Raw genomic sequence first — 27,582 nt, forward strand, 5'->3', positions numbered from 1 at the left:
ACATTTGAGAAGCTGAAGCAACTCCCAGGACACAGCTCACAGGCTGATTTTGCTTCTCGGCTCCAAAATAAGAATTGATTTGAGGACAATTGTTACGACTCTGCAGCCGATAACTTTGAAGAGAACCTGTGAGGAAGGCAGCTAGGGGGGCTTGATCGCACACCTACATCCTACATCTCCGGCATGTGCACTGGGAGCTGTGCCAAGTGCCTGGGGGGCACCCTCATCCCCCTGTCTGTGTTTGGCCTCCTCGCTAACATCCTGCTATTTTTCCCTGGAGGAAAAGTGATAGACAACAATGACCACCTTTCCGACGAAGTCTGGTATTTTGGAGGAATACTAGGAAGCGGAGTCTTGGTGAGTAAGGAAACCTTAAAATCTACCCCCATCGATTTTCATCCTATCTTTTTAAAATTGGGTACTTACTGAACAAGAAGACATTTAGTTGCTAACAAAAGCCCAAGAACTGCATGATGAAACGTTAAGTGCCTCAATATTTTCCCTTCCCCATAGGGACCAAGGAATCCCCAGACTTAGGCTGGCAGCTCCCATGGGGCCGTAGACTTCCCTGAACCAAACTGAGTGCTACAGAATTTATTTTAACAAGACAATGATAGGGTGCGGGGTTGTGGGGGGTCGGGGAGTGAATATACTTTTTCTAGTAAATTGACTGAAAACTACCAAGAGAAACAGGTGTCAGTGAATTCCTCTTCCAATTCTTTGGTAATGATTTCTTTATCCCTTATTTCCAACATAGACTAGGAACTTCTGGTTTAGAGAGAGAAAAACTCATGTTTCATGACAATTGAGGACAAGTTGTTTGCCCTTCTCCTAACCCACCATGTAAATGGAAACTCAGAGTGTCAGATCTTGATATATTGCCTCATTGGGTGTGCAGTTAGACCAAATAGAACCTAAATATTCCATAACACTCATCTACCCACCAGCCAGACTCCATTAGCTGTTGGCCCCCAAGTCCCAGTTTGGAGATGAGGCTCCCCACACAGGCAGGCAGGCATGGGGCCCCCCTTCACGTGCCAAATCACAAGGTGTTTCTTTTGCTTGTAGATGATCTTCCCTGCCCTGGTGTTCCTGGGCCTGAAGAACAATGACTGCTGCGGGTGCTGTGGCAATGAGGGCTGCGGGAAGCGCTTTGCGGTCAGTGCCTGCGGGGGACGGGAGTGGGGAATCAGCCACCAGACTCGCTCCAGAGGGCACTGCCTTCCTGTGCTGGGCATTGAGGGGATGAGTTACCAGCCCCAGGCAACACTCTGGGGGCAGCTGGTACAGGGATAATGATGGAATTCTTGCTGGTGCAAAGTAACAGTAATCATAAATTTTTAAAACCATAGCCCTTCTACTTATAGATGAGTATCATTCAAAATGTTACAAACAGTCAGGGATATCAGAGCTGGAAATCTGCGGTGATGCTATAGAAAGAATGAAGGCTTGAGGACTTCCCTGGTGGTCCAGTGGTTAAGCTGTTGCGCTTTCAGTGCAGGCGGCGTGGGTTAGATCCCTGGTCAGGGAACTAGGATCCTGAATGCAGCACAGCTCAGCCAAAAGGAAAAATTTAAAAAATAAAATGCTAACTAAAAGTATAGCTTAATAAAGAAAAGACTGCAGGCTTGGAAGGCAGAGATGGAGGCTGTGACTGCCTCTGCCGCTGAGAAGCCCTGAGACCTTGGGCAAGTCAGTTCCGTTCTCTGGCTCTGGGTTGCCTTGTCTGTAAAGATGGGGCTGGGACAGGATAACAGATGGTGACTTCTTCTCCTGGTAGCCCCATCTGCACCCCTGCCAGGATCACTGCCTCAGAGGCTCAGCACTTCCTTACCTCTACCTCAGTTTTGCCCCCAGCCTTCTGTTTCCTTTCTTGTTTCCTGTAGCCATCCATCTTTAGTGAGCAAGCTACAGAAAATAGGCTTCACCATTCTAAGCTGGAGTGGGAAGGCTGGGAGTGGGGCTGAGTCCCATTTCCTCAACTGGGGTGCTCTTTGCCTCACTCTGCCCATCTGTTAAGATGAGGAAGGGACTAACTCAGAATTTCCCAAGGACAGACAAGCTCTGTTGGCACACAGATTTGCTCTGTCTTTCAATAATATAGAAAGTTATTTTCTTTTAATTCTCCTTCAATCCTCTTAAGTCTACCAAGAAAACTTACTTTGATGGAAAAAAGTCTTTGCTATTTCTAATTCTCTGTAATCTCCCTAACGAGTCTCCAGCTCCAGGAATGTGAGAAACATTAACTAGAAATTCAATAATATTGTGTTTATGTGTGTTGATAATTCTAGCTTTTCATTCATAGAGGTGATATAAATGAATAAAATAGAGAGCTGATTTAAAGAAAAATATTGAGTTCAGATACACTGATGTAGCAAAAATGAAGAAGGCCGAGACAGAATTACTGGCTGGATGATGGGTAAACCAGCACCTATCTAATCTCCAAAGAGTCAGTTGTCCATCTAAAAGAACCCCAATGATAAATTATACATTCCTACCTTAATCACTTAAAGGGAAAGGTGTTGCAACTTGTCCCGAAACCTAATCATTTCTAACATTTTTTTCTTATCCGTATCTCCTCATCTGGTCAACTAAAAAATATCTGTGCTGTGCTATGCTTAGTTGCTCAGTCATGTCCAACTCTTTGCAACCCCAAGGACTGGAGCCTGCCAGATTCCTCTGTCCATGGGGATTCTCCAGGCAAGAATACTGGAGTGGGTTGCCATGCCCTGTTGAATACATGTGAAGAGCTGAGGCTGGTGCACTGTGAATACCATGATGCTTTTCCACTCGAGATCAAGGATCATTCAAAGAGAATGCTATCACTTTTCAAACACAATCAAGCATTGATTATTATAGCAACATTTAAAATCATTATTGACAAAGAGATGCAAAAATCAACCACAATGCATTTTATATAATTATGTAATTTGATGCAAATTACAATTATGTAATTTGATACATTTGATTTAAAAATTTTGTGTATTGTTGTTGCTGCTTAGTTACTAAGTTGTGTCCAACTCTTTTGTGAACCCAAAGACTATAGCCACAAGGCTCCTCTGTCCATGGGATTTTCCAGGCAATACTGGAGTGGGTTGCCATTTTCTTTTCCAGGGGATCTTCCCAACCCAGGGATCAAATTCCCATCTCTTGCATTGCAGGCAAATTCTTTACCACTAAGCCACTAGGGAAGCTCCAGTGTGTGTTATATATAATTATATTTTCATATACTTAATAATAAAGGAAAGAAGTAAATATGTAACTCATTTTCTCTCTGAAATCTAATCCCATTGCACCTTGTGGATTTGGGGGGAATAAATCAGAGATGAGAATTTGAAAAAAAAAACGAGCAATTAAGGAAATTGGATGAATTACATAGAAATCTAACAGCTCATTCCCTGGTGCTGAGTAGAAGGCTAAACATCAGCCAGTACAAAACCAGGGTCTTTGTTTCATTTTTGTTGTTTTCTTTGTTTCACACATAATCACAGTGAGAAGGGAAACAATATTGAAAGTACTGTGCAAAGCATGTTTTTAAATTAGATTTGTGTGAAATCTGAGAGGAAAGCAGAAAAATTATTAAGCACAGTTGAATATATACAATCTGAAACACTTGGTCTGCTCAATGCAAATCATCTGACTGGGGTCCCTCACCTCTCAGTGGGGATCCGTTCTTGATGTAAGTTGAATAGGACTCCTTCCAGCCACTAGCTAACTGTTCACAAGGGCAGTGCCCTTCAAAGGACCAGCTCTGCCACTTGGAAACCAAAGCACCAGCCACAGCCGCCCTGCACCAGGGGTGACCACTCTCTAAGTGACCAGCAGAAAGATTTCTTGTTTTGGGTTCATTTGTTTGTTAATCAGCTGCCACCGTTTAAAAATAGATTTCACATATACACAAAAGAAATCTAGATATCTTGCTTCTTTTAAAAAACAAACAACAACAACAACAAAAATAACCTGGTACTCCTGCACCTGTATTTTGGCAAAAAAAAAAAACAAAACCCAGCAATCATTCTGCAATGCAGGAGACATGGGTTCAACCCCTGGGTTGGGAAGATCCTCTGGAGAAGGAAATGGCTACCCATTACAGTATTCTTGCCTGGAAAATATCATGGACAGAGGAGCCTGGTGGGTTATAATCCATGGGGTTGCAAGAGGCAGAAATGACTGAGCGACTAAACCACCACCACTTGGGCATTACTGAGCTCTTTGCCCACCCCAAAAGGCCACGGGGTTCATGTCCCTGCTTCAGATGTTTCCTTAATGTTCCAAGGCTCTGAAGCCATAGTCAGTTTTTAAAGAAAGGTATTTACAAACATGGAGGACGGCATGGCAATCCACTCCAGTATTCTTGCCTGGAGATTTCCCATAGACAGAGGAGCCTGGAGGGCTATAGAACATAGGGTCTCGAAGAGTCAGACTTAGCCTGCATGCATACATTTACAAACATTTGTCATACAAAAAGAAAAAACCCCTGCAGCATAATTTGATCGGTTCTATAATGCTAAAGATTTGAATTATTTTTCCAAAGGCTCACAATATTCCCTTCCAGGTGTATAAGGAACACTGGGCTTCTGAGAGCATCATGTAAGAAATCCTATTGGGTAGAAAGGCCTGTGAGGCAGGAACAAACTGGGCCAAGAGCTGCTGAGCCAAATCACGTGGCTGTCTTCATAGCTGTCTCTATCATTTGTTTCCTGGTCTGTCTCTCTCTTCTTTGTTCAGTTTTTCAGGAATATTCTTCAGAAATTAGCTGCATCATTCTCTTCTCTTTCCTTGGGCAGTAAAACCAGGAGGTAGGAATCAATAGTGGAAGCAGGATGTGATTGCTGTAGAGATAAAGCAAGACAATAAATAAGCTGGAAAAAAAATTTTTTTTGAGGTTGCCTAATTGATGGTTTCAGAGTGAAACTAAAAAATGAAGGCTAAACATTCTCTGAAGCAGAGCAAGACTGAAACCCTGTCCCTGAGATCTGTACTCTTTTAAATAAATTAGGGTAAATAAGCGGAGAAGGCAATGGCAACCCACTCCAGTACTCTTGCCTGGAAAATCCCATGGGCGGAGGAGCCTGGTAGGCTGCAGTCCATGGGGTCGCGAAGAGTCGGACACAACTGAGCAACTTCACTTTCACTTTTCACTTTCATGCACTGGAGAAGGCAGTGGCAACCCACTCCAATATTCTTGCCTGGAGAATCCCAGGGACGGGGGAGCCTGGTGGGCTGCTGTTTATGGGCTCGCACAGAGTCGGACACGACTGAAGCGACTTAGTAGCAGCAGCAGCAGCAGGGTAAATAAGAGCTGAGAAAAAGGAGCCCTGGGACAAAAGCTGCAAGAGGAGGGAGACTTTCAAACTGGGCTTTGAAAACCCTGGCCTGGGTGTGTGGCTAGGTCTCACCCTCCTGCTCCCAAACTAGAGGTGTCCTAGCAGCTGATCTGTCCTCTAATCCATTAAAAAAAAAAAAAAAAAAAAAATGACCTCTCAGGGTCCAATGAGCTTACCTAGTGGCTCAGCAATAAAGAATCCACCTACAATGCCGGAGACTCAGGTTCGATCCCTAGGTGTGGAAGATCTACTGGAGGGGGATATGACAACCCATTCCAGTACTCTTGCCTGAGAAATCCCATGGACAGAGGAGCTTGGGAGGCTACAGTCCATGGGGCCGCAAAGAGTCAGGCGCGACTGAGCACGTACACACAGGGTCCAATGAGACAGCTAATTCATTTTATCAATTCTTTCCTGTTAAGTATGTACTGTAGTAAGAGCATTTAGAAAACCTTGACCTTAACTCGAGGAGTGTCTTTAATAATTGGCCTGATAAAGGAGATATTTAGGGGCAGACAGGAATTTCAGCATCCTGAAAGTATATCATGCAGATAAACGCCCACCCCACCCATAGGCAGGGCCAGAGAGTGCACTGACCAGTTCTGAAGGAAGATCTGGATCAGGTCACAAATCAATCTATTCACTGGAAGTCAGAACTTCTCCCCGCGTCCGACTCGGCTCGCCAGCGACCCCTAGGGACGCCTCCTGGTTGAGCACTTCTGACGTCAGTACTTTCTGAGGCCAAGAGAACTGCTGACAGCAGCCTCCGCATTCCTTATAAGGACCGCTAGTTTGAAGGGGATTTAAGAAAGCCCCTTCTTGTGAAATAATTATCATAAAAGAAGAAATGAAGTATGAAACCCTATTTCTTCTCTAAATGTTCTGTGTTTCAAAATCCTGTCCTGTAAAATGGCCAATGCCAGTGGCTACCTTTCATAAGACCATGGCAAGGGCTGGGGAAAAAGGTTGTAAGCATTAGCTTCAGGGCAGAGGAGGGTAGTACCAAGTGCCTGGGGTACTGGGGACTCATAGAGCCTTCATAAATGCTTGTTGGATGAATGAAGTAAATGAAGGGAGGATTTCAGGTCATTTCCGTACTTTATCAGGCTCAATTCTAACAATAGCTCTTTGAGGTAGACATTCCATTTCTCATTTTATAAGTAAGGAAACTGAGGCTCTTGCAAGTTAAGTTTCTGACCACGGCAAACTCCCCCATGCCCCCACCCCCCATACCCAGCCTGTATTCCCAAGACTGAGTCAGAAAATACAGGAGGGCATTAATGTTTAAGTGAAAATATCTTCAAGTAATCTCTATGTATCTCCTTTCTGAAAGGAGACTTCATGCCCACCAGAGATGTTTCCCCAACATGTTGCCACTGCCCAAGCCTTGAAATATCCTGTCTCCTAAACCATCCACTTTTCCTCCCTTCTCAGTGTCCCCCGCCCCACCCCCACACCTCCTCCAGGTGCTTCGGCTGACAGAACACCCACAGGCGGGGACAGAGCTGGGGTCGGACCCCACCTCATCTGCCTCCAGAGTCTGATAAAGAGGGAGGTCTTAAACTGATACCTGGTGATTCGAGAGCATTCTCTTCCACTTCAAGGGAAGCATTTACAGCATATACATTAACGCATGCTTCTTTAGAAATGCAAACCGAAGGTGTGTGTTGAGCAACCAGAAGACAGCCTGTTTACTTTTCTTTTTCTCCCCAGAGCTAGGCTGTTTGTATTTGTGGAAGGTTAACATATGTGAGGCTATGACTATTAAAATTTTTATAATAAAGACATTTATCAAGTGATTGTTAATGTCACGGAAAATTCTTCAAATATTGGGAATAGGCAAGAGAGATCTCTGGGTATCCTCCCAGTGAAGTACTGTGCTGTGCTTAGTCGCTCAGATGTGTCAGACTCTTTGTGACCCCATGGACTGTAGCCCACCAGGCTCCTCTGTCCAGGTGGGAACTCTCCAGGCAGGAATACTGGAGTGGGTTGCCATTCCTTCTTCCAGGGGATCTTCCCAACCCAGGGATCAAAGCCAGGTCTCCTGCATTGCAGGCAGATTCTTTACCAGCTGAGCTACCAGGAAAGCCCCAGTGAAGTGCTAGGCATTATCTAACAGCCTACCCCACCAGGGGGTTATCTGATTTTCTAGACATATGTACCTTTGATTCCGGATTTACTATTGATTAGGAAATCTTACATGTTATGTTCTGGGAAAGAAAGTGAGAGTCATGTCTGCCTCTTTGTGACCCATTGGACTATACAGTCCATGGAATTCTCCAGGCCAGAATACTGGAGTGGTTGTCATGCCCTCCTCCAGGGGATCGTCCCAACTCAAGGATCGAACCCAGGTCTCCTATATTGCAGGTGGATTCTTTACCAGCTGAGCCACAAGGGAAGCCCAAGAATACTGGAGTGGGTAGCCTATCCCTTCTCCAGTGGATCCACCTGACCCAGGAACCAAACCAGGGTCTCCTACATTGCAGGTGGATTCTTTACCAACCAACTGATCTATCGGGGAAGCCCATGTTCAGGGAGACAGGTAGTTATTCTTGAACCTTATTTTACGGAAGAAGAAATGGAGATCTTAGAAAGATAAACTTCCCAATGTCATGGGGGAAGAAACAGGAATCAGACCTAATCTGGGACTTCCCTGGTGATCCAGTGGTTAAGACTGTATGCCTCCAATGCAGCAGGCACGAGATTGATCCCTGGTTTGGGAACTAAGATCCCACATATCTTGTCGGACAGCCAAAAAACAAAACCCAGATCTGTCTGCCTGTACCCTGTGCCCTTGGCCACTACACAATAGAGTCCCCCCTTTACTATTTATTAATTTAGAATAGGAAAAACATGTCCATAGTACAAAAACTACAAAGGAAGTCACACATTCCTGACTCTATAAAGTTTGGCAACGCCTTTCCCCAGAGGTTAGCAGTGTTCCCAATTATTGTGTCTCCTTCCAGAAATACTCCAGGCCTTTTGTCTGTTTACTTTTAAAAAGCATCAGTTTAGAGTGCCTGCTCCCTAACATATTCAACTTCACTTTCATAATTTCTCTTTTAACTTGAAAAATGTTGTATCATGTAACCCATGGTAAATGAAAGGTACTCTTTCTGATTTTAAGACATAACAGAGTAGTAAATTAAGCAGGTTTTCAAGACTTCTAAACATGAGTTAAAACAAAGTGATATAAAATGTAGCTGGCTTCTCCATCCTGGAAAAGTAATGAAAAATTAATTGGAGAAACTTTTCAAGTTTCAAGGTGAGATATGTCAAATGCGAATACAAAAACAGAACATACCGCCTGTAGCTTTATTAAATTGTAACCTGATGCCATTTTTTCTTCAGATAGTCTTGTAAAGAAATAAAACCGTATTGCTTCAATTGAGAATGACTGTGTAGCCATCCTCTGTTATACACTCCTGCCCCCTGAGAGTAATCATAATCATGAAATCAGTACAGACCATATTCATCTATTGTTTTTAACTTTTACTACCCAAAATCAATCTTCCAAATTTTCTAGACTGTACTGTCCAATGCAGGAGCCACCATCCACATGTGGCTATTGAACATATAGAAGGTAGCCAGTCTAAACTGAGATGTACCATAGGTAGAAAACACACACCAGATCCCAAAGAACTGGTACAAAATATAAAATATCTCATTAGTAGTTTTTTTATTGATTATCTATTGATAATATGTTGAATATGCGAGTTAAAGAAAGCATATTATTAAAATTAATCTCACCTTTTTTAAACTTTTTAAGTGGTGGTTATAAGAAAATTTTAAATTATGAATACGGCTTGCATTAGTTTCCATTTGGACACTGTTGGTCAGAGGTGCTTATCAGGGGGACTCTTTGGTAAAGGGGAAATTATCTCATTGATGTTTTATATTAACCTGGTTTTGCATGTACTCAGACTTGCCTAAAATGAGGACTGTTTGCAAGTGCACTCACTTTTTGTGTCTGTAAACATTGGCCTGTTGAAATGTTCCAGGAATGATATCTAAAATCCTCTCCTCTTCCCACACAGCAGGAATAGCACAAAATAGGTTTCTCCTCTCCCTTCCAGCCACTGGATGATGAAATCCTGAGTTGTTTAAATTGAAGGCACCTTCTAGAACTACCCACCCCTTTCTTCTGTATACCACCTAAAGCTGAGGGCGGGCAGGTGGAGACCTGGGTGCTGCCGAGAAGGCTAGACCCCTGGGCCCCTCAGACTTCCAAACTGCCTTCCTGGAAAAGCGATCTTCCTTTTCTATTATAGCAATTTTAGTTGCTCTTTCATTCTCAACAGTTAATAGTTTCATGATTCCTGACTCAAGACCAGGAAAAAGAGGAAAAAGATATTTTTTCCTTATCTGTTGTTTTATTTCTGTGAGGGAATCAATGTCACTCAAAGAGAAATTTGCAAATGACAAATTTGATCTGTTGCTAAGGGCATCTGACACTGGTGGCAGTGTGCCGTGCGTGGTGTGTGTATGTGTGTGTGATTTGAAGAAGTAGCAGGTACAAGACACTGGACTGGGAGGGAGACTCCAGTTCTTTTTTTTTTTTGAAGTATAGTCGCTGTACAATATTAAATAAGTTACAGGAGTATATAATACAGTGATTCACAATTGTTAAAGGTTATACTCCATTTATAATTATCATAGAATATTGGTTCTATGCCCCGTGTTATCCAATATATCCTCATAGCATATGTTATACCTAATAGTTTGTACCTCTTATCCTCCACCTCTATGTTGCCCCTCCCCCTAAGCCTCCAGTCTTAGTCTAGCTTGGCCACCTTCTAGATGTGTGACTTGAGAAAGTGACAAGAACATGGCCTTTGGAACCAAATGATCGTGGACGAATCCCAGTCCCACCACTCCACTTTTTGTTTGACTCAGAACTATTAGCTTAATTTCTACTAGTCTCAGTTTCCTGTCTGGAAAACCTAGGTAATCACACCCACCTCACAGGTTTGTTGAAAAGATTAAATGAGATAACGCATCTAAGATTCTAATAGAATGAAGGCATTTTTACTAGTCAGAAAATTAGATGATTGCACTAGAAAGTTTTTGAGATCTTTGCATGAAAATATAAGAATATTCAACCCTTTAAATAAATGGAAATTTTGGCTTTTGAAGACTTTAAGCAATTTTAAGATGAGAGACTATGTATTTGTAGATGTTGCGCTGTGATGAGAGTAGATACATTTCAGGGTCCTGGGGCTAGGAGATACAGATGCCAAACTCTTGGCCTCTGTGGACTAGCACTAAATTGGAGCAGCATCTCCCAAAGTGTGTTTGTTGCGAGGATTCATGATAAAAAGGTTATAGTCTCCTGTGAGATCAGAAAACTCTGCAAATTACCATGTATGTGTGCGTGCTAAGTCACCTCAGTTGTGTCTGACTCTTTGGACGGTAGCCCACCATAGCCCACTTATGGACGGTAGCCCACCAGGCCTCTCTCTCCATGGGATTCTCCAGGCAAGAATACTGGAATGGGTTGCCATGCTCTTCTTGAGGGGATCTTCCTGACCTAGAGATCGAAACCACGTCTCTTATGTCTCTTGCATTGGTGGGCAGGTTCTTTACCCCTAGTGCCACCTGGGAAGCTTGCAAATTACCGTATATACCCAAATATAAACTAGGAAAAAAATAAGCTTTATTGCTTTGCTAGGCCAAAGGGGACACAGCAGGCTTGTGCTCTGAAAAACTGTATGTTCCAAGGATTTGGTGAGGTTTTATAGCAATGGTTCAAGAGCAGTGTTGCTGACAAGGATCAGGGTGTGTGCAGGGCCTGCACTTCTTTAATCTGGTCTCAGGTGGTCTCCTGATGAGTTTCTTAAAGTTATCAAACTGTGATTTTCTCTGTAATGCAGAATGCTAACATCTTCCATTTGTTGGGGGTCTTAATTCTGTAAAGAGCCCAAAGATACTGCTATGCGTATCCCTTGAGACAGAGCCAGGACCCTGCCCCAAGGCTGCACTACTGTTTCTTGGCCATTCCTCCCTTGTCTCTGCATCTCCTTTCTTCCTTTATTAGCAACTGTTTGAATCTGCCTTTTGGGATTCTGGGAAGGTCATGGAGGATGCAGTCTGTTCCCTACAAATAAGAAACAGGGGACATGGAAAGGCTTCCATGCCCAGGAGTCCCATAGGGTCCTGTTGAGTTTTTATATGAAGGAGAAAATGGTCAGTTCTACAGGCACGAGAAGTCAGATATGGTCCATGGAACCAGAGTTCAGTCTTGGAAAGTTGCATCCAAAATATATTAATACATAATATGATATATGATATGAATATGAATCCAAGCTAAATAGATTACATGGATTCCAGTAGCTTAGGCACAATTAGATCCTCTCTACCCTCTAACCCCACCCTCAAACCCTCAAACATGCACTGTGAAAAGACTGATACGAATACAAGGAACAGGAAAAGGAAGTATCTGACATTTAACTTATGTTACCATGTCTAATTTAGGTAGGCTTTATCATGCACATTTCATAGATGAGAAGCTAAGACCCTGAGGCTACATTCATTACGCAGATTCATCATACAGGGAAAAGTAGCGTCGCTGAGATTTGAGCTTGAGTCTGCTGACTTTTAAACTCTTGTGCTTTGCACTACACCTTCATGTCCCAATGCAATGGAGGTGATAATTTTTCATCTCTAATTTCAAAATTGTTAATGTTTCCAAGCTACTCTCTAATTACTGTTTAGAATATAGATTGCATCTCTATGCCTAAATTTTTTCATCTCTAAGAGTGGGTTAGCCTAGATGGGCTCCAAGATTATTTCTGCATTTTATATTCTACAGTCTATCTTGATTTTATAATTTGAAAAAAAGGCACTAGTACAATCCATTTTTCACTAATTAATCTGTTATATAAAAATATTTAAAAGAACTGAAATTGTTGGGCTTGTGTAACCCAAAGGAGAGAAAATTTGCAGCAGGTAGAAGGGGTGGAGAGATGTCAAACAGAAAATATTTTTGTGTAAAATATAAAATACCTTCAGGTATTTTAAAGATTGCTACCTGATGGAAGAGAAGTTGGATTTAATCCCTTTTTGAACTCAAGGGATGTAATTAGGATTGATGAGGAAAACCTGCCTGCCACATAAGGTCCCATGATGACTTAGACTCAGCAAGATGACTGGACCAGAAAACTTAAGATCACTTCCCATTTTAAGAGTCTTTGATTCTGTAATAGACTGGGCTTCCATATTAACCCTGTGAAGGACAGTCTATTTTTAACAAAGTTAAAAACTCTGCCTCAAAGGTATAAAACCATACCTAGCACATGAGTCCTCAATGAATAGGAGAAAAATATACGGGGATGGGGGTAGATAAGGGAACATGAGACATCAAAATTCATTCTAGGAGACTCCACAGGCCCCATTTCCAGTAAAGACTGGCTTCTACCCCAGAACTTCCTCATATTCATCACATCAATGATTGGACAGTCAGGAGTGTTGCATTTAATCTCTGAACACCTTAAGAACCCCACGTGGTCTCTCTCCTTCTCTTTCAGATGTTCACCTCCACAATATTTGCAGTGATTGGAGTCCTGGGTGCTGGATACTCCTTTATTGTTTCAGCCGTTTCAATCAACAAGGGTCCAAAATGTTTCATGAGCCAAAACAGCACATGGGGCTACCCCTTCCAGGACGGGTAAGGTACACCCTGCAATACCAACGTGTCACCACAGTGGGCACCAGAGGGTACATGCCCAAGGGGGACACGGTATAAGGTCCTCCATCTTCAGTTACAAGCTTCAGGAATTTGCTCCTTTGAGGCAGAGCTGCAGTTGTGCAGTGAAGTTCCACAAGATCTCACCTCTCAGTGATCTTGTGATAGACACCAGGAGAAGTAAAATAAGAAGGCACCTCATCTGTTCCATCCCGGGGTCGGGAAGATCCCCTGGAGGAGGGCATGGCAACCCATTCCAGTATTCTTACCGGGAGAATCCCACAGACAGAGGAGCCTGGTGCCTTACAGTCCATAGGGTCGCAAAGAGTCAGACACAACTGAAGCAACTTAGCACTTACTCACTAAGCTGTCCTGAGGGAAGAGGTTGGTGGTATCACCACTTACACTCAAACATTTATTAGCATCAACACTAGGCAACTTATAACATTAATAAACAGACAGCTCTGTTTGAAAATCTTATAATAGAAAATGAGAATGATTACTCGTAAACAGAGCTCAAAGGCCTTCACTGGTGTTCATAAACAGGGGCTAAAGACCTTCACTGATAGTCTGCATGATAAATACTTAAACAATCTTTTAAGGTGCAAATTTACTGAAAACACTGTAGGTTCTCCATGAGAGTTAATGTTAATAGAACTCATTAAATTAACACTTCATATTTTCAGGTACTTTGTAAAGAACTTTTTAAACAAATGAATTTATAATTTAATCTGCACAACAACCTCAAGAAGTGTGACTTCCCCCCCTCAAGGCAGGCTGAATAAGTGTGATGTGTTTCACGTCTCTCAGTTAGTAGGGGGCAGAGACCAGGCACAAACTCCTGTCTTCTAACTTTGGGTCTTAGTCTTTTTATATTACACATTCTTCTGCCCCTACCTAGACTGCACCACTCAAGGCAGTAGACAGTTGCTGTATGTGTCTACTTAAACTTAAGTTCCAATAAATGAAATAAAGTTTAAAATTCCTCAATCACACTAGCCATATTTTAAGCACTCAGTAACTGCAGATGGCTATTATTGACCATACTGAACACTGCAGAGATGGGGCATTCCCATCAGATAGGGTTACACTAGACTCTAACTTCCAAGAGGGCTGAGATGACCTCTGTCTCATTCATCATTACAACCTCTCTGTCTGGCACAGGGACTGACATATCTAGGGAGTCAGAAACTAGAGTTGTTGGGTTTTCCTGCACACAGAGGATGGGCCCATGCCTAAAAAAAAAACCCTATAGGACATCAATTCATTAAGTCAAATCCCTAGTTATGGATGTATATGAGAGGTTACAGAATCTCTGGAGCAGGCTCCAGACAGAGGAGATGGAGGCGGCTGGTTCTTATGACCTGAGGTCTCAGTTTGTCCACAAGGATTTCACATAAAATATCCCCACCCTTCTCTGTAGTTACAAGCCCTCTAAGGGCTTGAGGCAGAGGCAGAGCTGCTCATCCTTATAGTGCATGTAGCAAATGCCATGAGTGTTTATGTTGCTGTGGCAAGCCCTGTCCTCTTACAGAGAACCGCTGTGGGCTTGACTTGCTTGAGTGTAGCATTCAGACGGCATGAGGCTGAGCCATCTCCTGAGGTCCTTCCGTGGATGGAGCCCTCCTCCTGACCCAGGGGCATACCTACAAAGCTACACATTACACCTCCTTTCAAGGATCTTTCTCCTAGTATTTCTATGGACAGCGTTTATCCTATAATGTGAACGGTACTCCCCTTGATGGATCTAAAAACAATTAGAATACATCTACGTCCAAAACAAAGGAGAGAGAAAGAAATACAAGAGATGCCAAGTTACACCCCAAAGCAGTACAGTGGTCTCATATTGTTCTGATACCCTCATACCCAGCTTGGGGTGGGCTGGCACTGATGTTCTAGCTCAGGACAGAGACAGCTGGTCTATGGGTCTCCACAGGAAATAGCAGCTTGGGAGAAGGACAGGAAACCACTTTCCTGTTTTTCTCTCTTTTTTTTTTTTATTGGAGTATAGTTGATTTACATCATTGTGTTAATTTCTGCTGCGCATGCTAAGTCACTTCAGTCGTGTCCAACTCTTTGTGACCCCGTGGACTGTAGCCCACCAGGTTCCTCTGTCCATGGGATTCTCCAGACAAGGATACTGGAGTGGGTTGTCATTCCCTTCTCCAGGGGGATCTTCCTGACCCAGGGATCTATTCCACGCCTCTAACATCTCCTGCATTGACAGTTGGGTTCTTGACCACTAGCGCCACCTGGGATGCCCCAATTTTTGCTGTACAGCAAAGTGATTCAGTTTAACGTATATATATATATATATATATATATATATATATATACATTCTTTTTCATATTTTTTCCATTCTGGATTCTTTGGTAGCTCACATGGTAAAGAATTTGCCTGCAGTGAGGAGACCTAAGTTCAATCCCTGGGTCAGGAAGAACCCCTGGAGAAGGGAATGGCAAAATAATGAAAACAGAATAAACTGTGCAGAAAAGCAGGAACACTTCAGAATTCTCCCACTCATTCCCTTTTTGCCAAAAGGTTTTGATAGTTATCAAAGGGAGAAAGGTTTGTGTACTCACACATTTGCATAGTAGCTTCAAACTATAATATTAAAAATTTCTGCATTCAGATTTATTACAAAATCATACATACTCTACACTCTGCAGCTGATTTATAAGATAGAATGATTTTGACTATTCGTGCTCTTTCCCATCAGGCCCTGACTGTAGGATTTCATCCCACATAAAATGCAGGTCCACCCTTGGTGTGAAATATGCCACAATTGCTACAGAAGGGCTTTCAGGAGGATGGGTCCAGCATGCGTCTCACCACACCCTCTGCCACCCGGCAGGCTTTCCTCAGCACCCATTCTCCCCTACATCCCGCGTCTTTCCTCCTTTATGGCCTTATCTCCTGCAACCAGCTCCAAACCTTCCTTCCAGCTGCAGAGGCTCATTCCAAGTTTCTTATAACCCTCGAATCTCGTGTTGCCTAGTATTTTCAGTCAAAGTGGGAGGCGGTAGTGGGGTGAATCGGGAGATCGGGATTGACATATACACACTACTGTGTATACAACAGATAACTAATGAGAACCTACTGTGAGCACAGGAAACCACTCAATGCTCTGTGGTGACCTAAATGGGAAGGAAATCCCATTAAAAAAAAGAGGGGATATATGTATATGTACAGCTGATTCACTTTGCTGTACTGCAGAAACTGACACAGCGTATAAAGCAACTATACTCCCATAAAAAAATAGTAAAACAATAAAACATTTAAAAAAAAAAAAAAAGTAAGTGCTTCCACCCCACCCACAATGTTTCATTTCAGCTTCACAAAAAGCTCTCCTTCAGAGGTAATTCAGCAGAGGTCCAAAGAGGACAAATGACTTGCCCAAGGGAATGCTATTCTTAATGATGGAAGCTCCAGTCCAGGTTTTCTGACTTCAGGTCACAATGCTTTTTCAACACTGTACTGATTTCACTGTCTGATTTTTGTAGAGTCCATTTTGAAAAGCCCAGGGGCCTCTGTCTCCAATCATTTTTACTATCCCATGGATTCATCCATCAGATCCCAGTGTGGAGGCATCAGAGGAGTTATGGTAGCTGCAAGTGTAACACACATACACAGCTACTTAGTGAGTGGGAAGGAATAATCACGTGTATGAGACCAGAGGAAAGGACTCAGGACAGTTTCCCTCATCACCCAATGGCAGCAGCAGAACCTTCCCTTCTCCTCTCCTTCCTCCTCCACCTCCTCCTCCTTCTGATAATTAAAGTCCAAGTGTTTTTGCATGCATTATTTCACTTAATCTTCCTAATAAATCTCAGAAGATTTTTTTAATCCCTAGAGTAGAAAAAATATAGTTAAAAGGTTAACTTTCCTGGGGCTCCACAGCTAGTAATTAGTAGAAGAATTTAAAAAAAAAGCACCTGATGGGACCTCACTTTTTGCTGAAATCTGTCTCAGATATGGAGCAGAGGACAGACCTGGTCCCCTGCCCCAGTGGGCACATGGTAAGTTAGGGTATTAAGAGGGAACAGACCCTCACCTGCCAAAAGGGCGAAATGAAGTTGCCCAAGGGAAACTCCTTGGAAGAGGTGACAGGGGATGATCTTGGAAGATGTGCAGAAGCGTGTCTTTTGGAGAGGAGGGGAAACAGGTTTCAAGCAGAGAGAAGAGAAAGTCCTGAGGCTGCTTTGCAAAGGTTCCATGTGCTCATAGAATGTCAGATCACTAAGTGGCCAGAAGCTCAGGATGAATGTTGACGGGGGAGCAGAGGGACGCCACAGGAGGGGGTGATGGAGACCAGGTAGACCTTCAAGACATTGGGGGACAGCAGAGGACTTCAAGCAGGATAAGCCATGGCCACTTGGGAGTTTTAGGAGGATCATGATGTAGTGATGTGGAGGATGAACAAAAGGGCTCCATAACTGACAGAGAGAGCACATCAGGAGGTTGGAGGAACAATCCAGATAAGATTCTGAGCATCTCTAAGGCAGTGGAACTGGGGCTCAAAAGGGGAGAAATTTCAGAGACTGTCTGAGATGGAATCATTAGGATTAGGAATGAGAAGAAAGAGGAAAGGTTATCAAGCTGGACTTTGAGGTTTCCAGCTTGGGGCACAAAATTCAGGGCTCTTCAAGAGTATAGAATTTAGTTCTGTTTTCCTTAGAAGTGCCTGTTGTTGATCATATTAAAGGAACAAAGGCAGTTAACTTTTTCGGTCATGGGAACCATACTGAAGAAGCATCCTAGAAGGAAAAAGAAACCTGGGACATTTTGAGATACGCCCTCCTGGCTTCCTTTGAAGTAGGACCTCCTCCCATCCAAGGTCTTCCTTTCTGAGACAATTGGCCAATCTACCTTGACCCTGAGCTGCTGAAAGGGAAGCAGCTGGCACAGGGCATGCAAACAGCTGCGGGAGGGAATGCAGGAGGCCAGGCCAAGGACAGTCAGCAGTGGGGTGGGACAGGGGACACCGCCAAGCACAGCACTGACAGCTCAGGCTGCAGCCCTCCCTGTTCCCTGAGGATGGAGTTCAGGGGTGAGGAGAGTGCTCTCTCACCAGGCACAGAGCGGAAACCATTCAGCATTCTGCCTGGACGTCCAGTTACGACCATCTGCAGCTGCTCTTCGTGATTACTTCTTAGCAAGGAACTGCTGTGAACACACTCCCCAGAGCAGAAAGTCACATAGATGGGGTGAGATGGGATTGCAACAAAGTGTTCCCAGCTTTCATGAAGCAGGAAAGCCCCAAAGATGTTAAGATGATGCTTTGCCCTTGACCTGACCAGACTTTGGGTCCAGTCCCATCCTAGTGGTATAATCTTGGCAATCACACCTCTTAGCTCTTTCTCTGTGAAATGGGGTGATAGTAAGATCTACCTCACAGGTTCAGGCAAGGATGAAATAACATGATGTACATAATGTAGCACTTGCTAAAAGTTCAACCTTACTATTCATTTTTATGAATATAAAAAATTCATTACCATGAATGGAATGTATTATGATGCATTAGAACTTTCTAAAATGTTATGTTTTTATAATAATTTTGTGATTAATTTCTGTCTTTTCAACCAGCCTCATGAGGGTTCAAAGAGAATAATCTCTTTATGATGTTATGTTGTTGTTCAGTCGCTAAGTTATGTCTGAGTTTTTGTCACTCCATGGACTGTAGCCCGCCAGGCTCCTCTGTCCATGGGATTCTCCAGGCAAGAATACTGGAGTGTGTTGCCATTTCCTGCTCCCATGGATCTTCCCAACCCAGATATTGAACCTATGTCTCCTGCATTGGCAGGCAGATTCTTTACCACTGAACCACCAGGGAAGCCCTTATTATGGTACAGGGAAGCCTTGATTGACATACTGCTAGAGAGACTATACATACTATTAAAGATATATAGATCAAATTTCATGAATAAATCATATTTTAATTATTCTAAAGGAGTGACATTACTCAAATACAGGGCATGTGTGTAATGATTAAGAGCAATGGCTTTGGAGTCAGACAGAAGGAAGATCAAAGTCGGGCATTTATATTCCCTAGCCTCAGCTTCTTTTTTCTTTAACACTTTCTAAATATTTAATGTCTTTTTTTTTAGTAGTACATTTTTCATAACCAAAGTATAGTTGATGTACAACATTGTATAAGTTACTGGTGTACAATGTAGAGATTTGTAATTTTAAAGGTTATACTCATTTATAGTTATTATAATTCCCCGTGTTGTCCAATATAGCCTGTAGCTTATTTTATGCCTAACTGTTTGTACCTCTTAATGTTCTCCCCCTATGTTGCCCCTCCCCACTCAACTTCTCAATCTATGTATATGTTCATTCACTCTGACTATTTCCTGGGGGCAACTGTATGCCAGGTATTGTTCAAGGAAAGTAGTACCTCCTTGTAGGATTGGGAGGAATGGTGGAACACAGCTGGCCCAGTGCCTGGTATAACATACACCAGGAAAGCCGCTCATTTATTGAACACTCCCTGTGGTAGAACCAGGGACAGAGATGAGAGACAGAGGTGTGGGACATGGTCTCTACCCCTGTGGGTGTATAGTCACAAAGAGAAGACAGACAAATAGAGGACAGCTCAAGGTCCCGGGCACTCCGTACAGAGGGAACCCAGAGAGTTGAGAAGCACAGAAGGGGTGCCACAGCCAGCTGAGGTCACGAGGAGAGTCCAGGGGTCTAGGAGAGAGGAAGTGGCACCTATTATCCAGGCAAAGCACCTAGGCTCCCCTGCTCCTTCCCTCAGCAGCCTTTGCTGCTGGTAAGAAGTGAGTTGTACGAAATCCATGGCGTTGACTCTGAGGTTGATGGAATTACTGCCGCTCCGTTGGGACTGCCTTCACAAATGATAGGATTCAGGGAGTTTAAACTATCTCAGATCTCTTCGATTCACAGAATGTGGGAGTATGATTAGCCTCCAGATCCACGAAAAATTAGGGAGCCCTTTCACCTGGGGTTGGAGGGCTGGAAGCGGCAATCATTTCAGGGATCTGAGACTCTTAGAACCTGAGAGTTTGGGGGTAAAGGAAAAGGGCCTGTGGAACAACTATCCGTGAGGGTTTGTAAGGGCTGATACAGCTGCTGGAGTGAAACTGAAAGGATCTCTCCACCCAAACTCAGTCGTTGCTTCCTAGCTTTCCCGTGAGTGTTTCACCAATCTTACCACCAGAGGGCACTGTCATCCCACCACTACCAGGGCAGGAACTCAGGATTGACAATTAACTTCATTTTAGGATCTTTTCTTTATAAAAATGTGACTGGAATATATTGCCTTTTATTACCTCTTATAATCATCAAGTTGAAAAATGGTAAAGATAAGAGAGACTGCATGGGAAAATGCAGAAAAGAAAAATGGGTGTTTTAAAAATAACATACTGAAGTCTTACCTAGCAATACATAAGGTATATTACTGAATGTTCAGAGTTGTGCAGTTGTTCTCAGCCCATTTTATAGATGAAGAAACTAATGGTAAGGGCAGGGGTCAGGGGGTGTTAGGTGACTTCTGTAAGGAATACACAGCCAGGAAGAGGAATACTTGAATTCAAACTCAGGTCCGTCTGAATTCAAAATACCAGTCTTTTGCCTTTAGGCCACACTACTCAGTTTTAAGCAAAGTAATTAACAATATTAGGGTTTATTGAGCACTTACTATCTACTAGGCACGGTTCTAAGTGCTTTACTAGTGTTAACTCATTTAATCCTTACTTTAATCCTTATTTAACCCTATGATTTGATAGTTATTGTTATTCCCACTTTACAGAGAGATACACAAGTCACAGAGCCAGTGAGCAGCCAGGACTGTATTCTTGTGGGAAGGTGAATCAATGCAATATGCAATGCTTTACCTTTAAATCAAGAATGGCTCATTCTTTCCTTTATCCCTTCTGGATAAAGGAAAAGTCTTCCATCATTTCAAAGATTTTTCAAAATCTTAACGCAAAATATATCTCAAATTAGTGTGTACTGATACGCTGGAGAAACCGTCAGAGACAGATGGTCAAAAAGATCTAAAAACAATGAGATGGGTGTTCCTTTAGTAGCCAGATAGTTTTCTACAGAGACCGTGAAGAGAGAGTGGATCCTAAAGCAAAAGGGAAAAACCAATTTGGGGCTCTAAGAATGTGAGAAGGAATTATAATACTGCAGAAATTTTATCCCCTTACCCTCATTTTTGTCTTTTAAACATACATTTCTCCTTCAAGGCACAATGCCTTTGATATTGCAGTGGACTCTTAATAATATATATATTATATTATATTTTAATATAATATAATATTAAATGTATATTTAATATAATATGTTTTAATTTGTGTATATAATATTATATATACTATATATAATATAATATATATATTATTTTATAAATATATTATAATTTCTCCTATTTCAAAGTTTTTATAAAATATGTAACAAGGCAGCAGATTATTTCTTTCTTCTAGTTAATTAAACCTTTTTGCAGGTGGAATCCATATATTGTCACAAAAATACAGCTGAGTCAGTTCACAATTTGACTGGAAGTAGGCCTCAAAAGAATCAAGCCCTTCCCTTTAACTATATGACACGACTGTACTTTCCATCGCTTCAGAGGGCCACTAGAGGTGACAGGTCATTTGTCAGAAGTTCAAAGGGTCCCTGCAGACAATAGTAGGATAAAGGCCGTGGACATTTGTAAGATTGACCTCCTGGTGTGTCTTAATTTTCATGGCCCCTTAATACATATTCGATTTGCCCATCTGCCTGGTCAGCTCACAAAAATCACTCTGTCACTCAGTAACTGTGTGAGCTGGGTAAGTCACTTAAGCTCTCTGTGCCTCAGTGTTCCCATTTGTGAAGCAGGAGAAAAGAACCATGAAGTCTCCATGAGAAATAAATGAGTGGATATGTGTGAAACATTCAGAAGAGGGTCCAGCACATAGTCAGATTAGATCAGTCACTCAGTCGTGTCCGACTCTTTGCGACTCCATGCGACTCCATGAATCGCAGCACGCCAGGCCTCCCTGTCCCTCACCAACTCCTGGAGTTCACTCAGACTCACGTCCATCGAGTCAGTGATGCCATCCAGCCATCTCATCCTCTGTCGTCCCCTTCTCCTCCTGCCCCCAATCCCTCCCAGCATCAGAGTCTTTTCCAATGAGGCAACTCTTCGTATGAGGTGGCCAAAGTACTGGAGTTTCAGCTTTAGCATCATTCCTTCCAAAGAAAGCCCAGGGCTGATCTCCTTCAGAATGGACTGGTTGGATCTCCTTGCAGTCCAAGGGACTCTCAAGAGTCTTCTCCAACACCACAGTTCAAAAGCATCAATTCTTCGGCGCTCAGCCTTCTCCAGCACATAGTAGATACTCAATAAAATTGTTAGTTATTGCATTTAAACGTGTTGTTATTATGGGATTCTTTTTCTTAGGAATCTTAGGTCTTGGATAGATAGTGCTGCAAAAGAAAAATCACTGTGGTGACTTTCTAGCCTAGGGGATTGCATACTTTTTAACCAGTGTCTCTTTTCTCTCCCATGTCCTTGACAGAGATTACCTCGGGGACTCTAACTTATGGAGCAGGTGCCAAAAGCCTAGTGATGTGGTTCCCTGGAATCTGACCCTCTTCTCCATCCTGCTGATCATAGGAGCAGTTCAGATAATTATCTGTGCCATCCAGGTGATCAATGGCCTCCTGGGGACCCTGTGTGGAGATTGCCAGTGTTGTGGCTGCTGTGGGGTAAGCTGAGGTCTTTGGTCAAGACAGGCCACCAGTGCAAATGGGACAAGGGGGTGGAAAGAGTGGTGGCTGCTGGATCTCCAACCAGGCTGGAAGGTCCACACAGCTCCTCTCTCAGCCAAGGGAAACTCTGCTGTCTATGAAGCTATTAATAGCATACCTAGGCTTAGGCTGACCACAGTTTCAGTCTTACCAGCACCTGACCATAGTTCTGAAGGCAAAGGACTCCACACACGTATAGAAGTTTATGATAATGTCTACATGAAGATTCTCAGGAAGTGGACATCTGTTATAGGAAGACACATCACAGTCTGTTCCCAAATGTTCTCTTTCCTAACTCGACCTACACTAACTTGATCTACATAGTGTGTAAAATTTGTCAAGGAATACATGAAGGATACTTTCTTCCCCTTGGAAAAGATATGGAAGAGAAAAATTATTCTTACGTGCAAGAAATAGTGGAAATCATTAGGGATTTCCTCTCCAAATATGACTGTAAATTGTTGACACTATGAAAAATAGACCTATGGACAGTAAACCAAGGTGATTATTTCAAGTACTGAATAAGCCAGATCAGGAAATTATTTCACACACATGAAGTGATTTTTAAACACAGATTAAAGTATGAGGAAAAAATTAAATAGGACTCAAGTGTTGGGGACTTCCCTTGCAGTCTAGTGGTTACTGTTGCTACTGCTGCTAAGTCACTTCAGTCGTGTCCAACTCTGTGCGACCCCATAGATGGCAGCCCACCAGGCTCCCCCGTCCCTGGAATTCTCCAGGAAAGAACACTGGAGTGGGTTACCATTTCCTTCTCCAATGCATGAAAGTAAAAAGTGAAAGTGAAGTTGCTCAGTTGTGTCTGACCCTTAGCATGGACTGCAGCCTACCAGGCTCCTCTGTCCGTGGGATTTTCCAGGCAAGACTCTGCAATTCCACCACAGGAAGTACAAGTCTGATTCCCAGTCAGGGAAGTATCACATGATCCTGCACGCGGTGTGTTGTGGCCAAAAAAAAAAAAATAGGTTAGCTAGAACTTCAGAGTTCCCTTATTGGGGAATCATGTAAACAAGTATAAATAAAGGTCTATCTACTTAATATAATATCACACCCAAATTAAAAATGATTGGGGAATTATGTAAACAAGTATAAATAAAGGTCTATCTACTTAATATAATATCACACCCAAATTAAAAATGATCCAAATAATTTTTTCAAATAATTCTTTTAAGCAATATATGTATATAAGTCAACAGTTGTGTGTGTGTGTGCACGGAAATCTAGGGAGGTGTTCAGTTAGGAAATCTGTGCCCTGGCCTTGTCTTTCACCCACCAATTTCTTCAGTTATGTGATTCTTATATATCCTCCCAGAGTTTCGTTGTTATTGCTTTCATTTCCTGTACCTTAAAAGGATTTTTTTCAAAACTGTAATCATACTGAAAATGCTTATAATGTTATTTAAAAAGAGCAATATACAAAAAATATATACAGAACTCACAATTATATAAATTTTAAAAATCAATATTCTAAATGGGAAAAGAATCTAAAAAAGAATAGTACGTGTATATGTATAACTGAATCACCTTGCTATATACCTGAGACTAAGACAACATTGTAAATCAACGATTTGTGTGTGTACTTAGTCGCTCAGTCTTGTCCAACTCTTTGCGACCCCATGGACTGCAGCCCACCAGGCTCCTCCTCCATGGGATTCTCCAGGCAAGAGTACTGGAATGGGTAGCCATGCCCTCCTCCAGGGGATCTTCCCAAACCAGGGATCGAACCCAGGTTTTTCACATTGCAGGCAGATTCTTTACCAACTGAGCCACCAGGGAAGCCCAACTATACTACACTCCAATATAAAATAAAATTTTAAAAATAAATAAAATAAAATAAATGAAAACTCAAACACAGTGAGTAGAAAAAAGACCTAAAGGAAATCCAACCAAAATGTTTAATGATAATTATTTGTAGGTAAGAAGACTTTGACTTTTTTTCTTCCTTCTAGCTTATATTATTCAAAAATGTTTACAATCATATATTTTTAAATATAAAAATATAAATAAAAACTTCTTCCCAAAGTCAAGAGTAAAATGCATGTATTAAAAATAAATTTCCCTTACTATTGGATTTTTGTTCTATAAACTTTCAATTCTATGGTGTTGTATTTTAATTTTTTGGTCTTGAAACACAACTGGGGAGAAAAGAAAACTACCGGTTAGAAATCCATCAAAATTATTTTTACAGTAGTGGTTAAGAGTATTGTGCATTTGAATTTTGTAATTCATCCAACAAGAATGCAAGCTTGCTAAATCAGCTAATTCATTTCAAACACTGATATTTCTTTTTCTGCTTTCATGGAAGAAGTTACATTTTTTTAGTTAGGTAGCAAATTTTCATTGTAAGTATAATTGGAAATACAACTGTTCTTCTAATGAAAGATAGCAGTTTACTAAATCTGAGGAGTATCTATAAATTAAAAACATACCCACAGATCATCAAGCTAAGTGAAATAAATCAGAGAAAGATAAATACTATGTGATATCACTTACATGTGGGGTCTAAAAAACACAACTATTGAACATAACAAAAAAGAAGCAGACTCACAGATATAGAGAACAAATTGGGGGTTGGCGGTGGGCAATACAGGGGTGCAGAATGGGAGGCACAAGCTCTTCAGTGTAAGGTAGGCTGCAACACAGGGAGTATAGCCAATGTTTTGTAATAATTGTAAATGGAAGGTAACCTTTAAAATTGTATTAAAATTTTTTTAAATTAAAAATTACAAAACAAAAAAACATACCCATAGTTGTAGTCAGTTGACTCTTCAGTGACTGTCATCTATTCAGACTCTGTATTTTAGCAATTTTAATGAATAAATCACCTGATAGTGATAAGAAGGCTGCTGAACACTCTAGCTGGCACTGGAGAATCACAGAGAACAGATGTACATCACCAGAATTCCCTTCCCTTCTTCCTGCTCCATCTTTTTATTTGGATAACTTCAAATCTATGTAAAATTTTAAAAAACAATACAATGAACACCTGCGCCTTTTCGCCTAGATCCACAGACTGTTAACATTTGCTTGCTCTCTGTCTGTACCATTGGAAAGTAATTCACAGACATCATGAAACCTTACTACTAAATATTTCAGTACACACAAGAGCTACATTGGAGGGGGAAAAACAAAACAGTGGTCTGCTGAAGATTCCTGTTTTGTGGGCAACTCCCCTTCTGTACAGCTGGTCGGGGTCCCTCCCACAGGAGGACAAGGGGGAGTGTTGGGCTCTCAGTTAATCACTCACTTGCTGAGTGAGCTGAGCAAGCTGCCTAGCTTCTAGAAGCTTCGTTCTCCCAGCCGCCTCCTGCCGAACTTCCATAGCGAGGGTGCAGATAGACATCCATCCATTCAGACAAGAAGTATTTATTGAGAGGCCCCTGGCCTGGCACAGTGCTTACATGAGGTAATAGGTGGAAACATGCTTCAAACTACAAGCTATTGAATGCCAGCTGTGTGGTCTTAGCCAAGTTGGTTGCCCTCAACTGTGTCTTTGCCTAAAAAATGTGATTGTTAAACCTACTTCCTAAGGTGCTGAGTGAGTGTCTAACCTGGGGTGATCAATGTGCATCCAAGTCAGGACTTCTTTGGTGGTCGAGTGGTTAAGACTCTGTGCCACAGCAGGGGTCCAGGGTTCAATTCTTGGTTGGTAAACTAAGATCTCACATGCCACGTGGCACAGCAGGAAAAAGAAAAAATGCATCCATGTCAGTAACTAGAAGGCTCAGTACACTGTACTGTTATTTCCTTAAGAGGATGGAAATCTGTGTAGCAGCCTAAGTTCAAGAAAAGGAACACAGTTTCTGGATTCCACCTCCTAGGGTTCTCTACTTATTAATTCCTGGCTTCTCTAGTTATTAACAATGGCTTCAGATACATCACTTGAGCCCTCAGTTCCACTCATTAAAAATGAATTTTAATAATAAAGTGAAGCTTCCACATTTCTAGCCTAAACATAGGTAAGTGACAAAGATCTGAACCAAAGCCAGAAGAGTATAGAAAACATTCAGTAAGTGACCAGTAAGGGCAGAAGTAATCAAGACTAAGGGGGGCTTCTCAGGTGGTACAATGGTAAAGAATCCCCCAGCCAGTGCAGGAAATCCAGAAGAAGTAGGTTCAATCCCTGAGTCGGGAAGATCCCTGGAGAAGGAAATGGTATCACACTCCAGTATTCTTGCCTGGGAAATCCCATGGAGAGAGGAGCCTGGTGGGCTACAGTCCATGGGGTCACAAAGAGTCAGACACGATTGAGCACACAAACAAATTAAGACTCCGAGGGGTGATGGGAGGGGAAAGTGTACACACACACAAATGATGTAATTAATTAATTTTTTCTGTCTTCTAGGGAGATGGGCCAGTCTAAACCTCCATGATGAGCTGTTGTAAACTGACGGCGTGTGAGAAGATATATTAAACTTAATTCTTCCCTTCTTGGAGTTGCCAGTTCCTACCTGCTTCCTAACTGACAAAGCTTAGGCAGGCCAGAGTTATTTCTTCTCCTTTCCAACCAGCTCAGTTCAACTTAGAATTTTATGTTAGTTTCAGATAAAAAAAATAGTTTGACCACTTAAGGAATATTTATGAATCTTTCCAATTAGCTTCCTTTTATAATTGAAGAACAGGTTCCAAGCAAATGTTTCATAATTTTTTCTCTAAGAATGAAAAATGTATAAGAACACATGTACTGCTGCACTGCTTCTTTGTACATAGAGATGTTAATATCTTTGGAAGTTTTACAGAACTCAAAGGAGTAAATCACATTAAAAATGAGAAGCTAAGACCAA

The 27,582-nt window shown here is 42.1% G+C and overlaps 1 protein-coding gene and 1 long non-coding RNA gene across 2 annotated transcripts; one reads left to right on the plus strand and one right to left on the minus strand.

Annotated features, from left to right (window-relative positions):
- Positions 1-27,582, plus strand: TM4SF4 (transmembrane 4 L six family member 4). The gene is made up of 5 exons (XM_086317219.1): positions 1-357; positions 1,069-1,158; positions 12,854-12,993; positions 22,549-22,738; positions 27,144-27,582. The coding sequence occupies exons 1-5, from the start codon at positions 184-186 to the stop codon at positions 27,159-27,161; spliced, it is 612 nt and encodes a 203-aa protein (XP_086173345.1). The 5' UTR covers positions 1-183; the 3' UTR covers positions 27,162-27,582.
- Positions 4,486-5,696, minus strand: LOC147379289 (uncharacterized). Its single transcript, XR_015132806.1, has 2 exons — positions 5,504-5,696; positions 4,486-4,832 (listed from the first exon to the last, which is right to left on the minus strand). It is a non-coding gene; the product is annotated as an uncharacterized LOC147379289 (long non-coding RNA).

This window comes from Bos grunniens, chromosome 1 (genome assembly GCF_055505025.1).
Source record: "Bos grunniens cultivar Pamir isolate PY7600 chromosome 1, Bosgru_T2T1.0, whole genome shotgun sequence".
In the NCBI taxonomy this organism is placed as follows: domain Eukaryota; kingdom Metazoa; phylum Chordata; class Mammalia; order Artiodactyla; family Bovidae; genus Bos; species Bos grunniens.

Coding starts and splice junctions, on each gene's coding strand:
- TM4SF4 (XM_086317219.1), top strand. CDS start 184: ATGTGCACTGGGAGCTGTGCCAAGTGCCTGGGGGGCACCCTCATCCCC. Junction 358..1,068: donor TACTAGGAAGCGGAGTCTTG/GTGAGTAAGGAA, acceptor TTTTGCTTGTAG/ATGATCTTCCCTGCCCTGGT. Junction 12,994..22,548: donor GGCTACCCCTTCCAGGACGG/GTAAGGTACACC, acceptor TGTCCTTGACAG/AGATTACCTCGGGGACTCTA.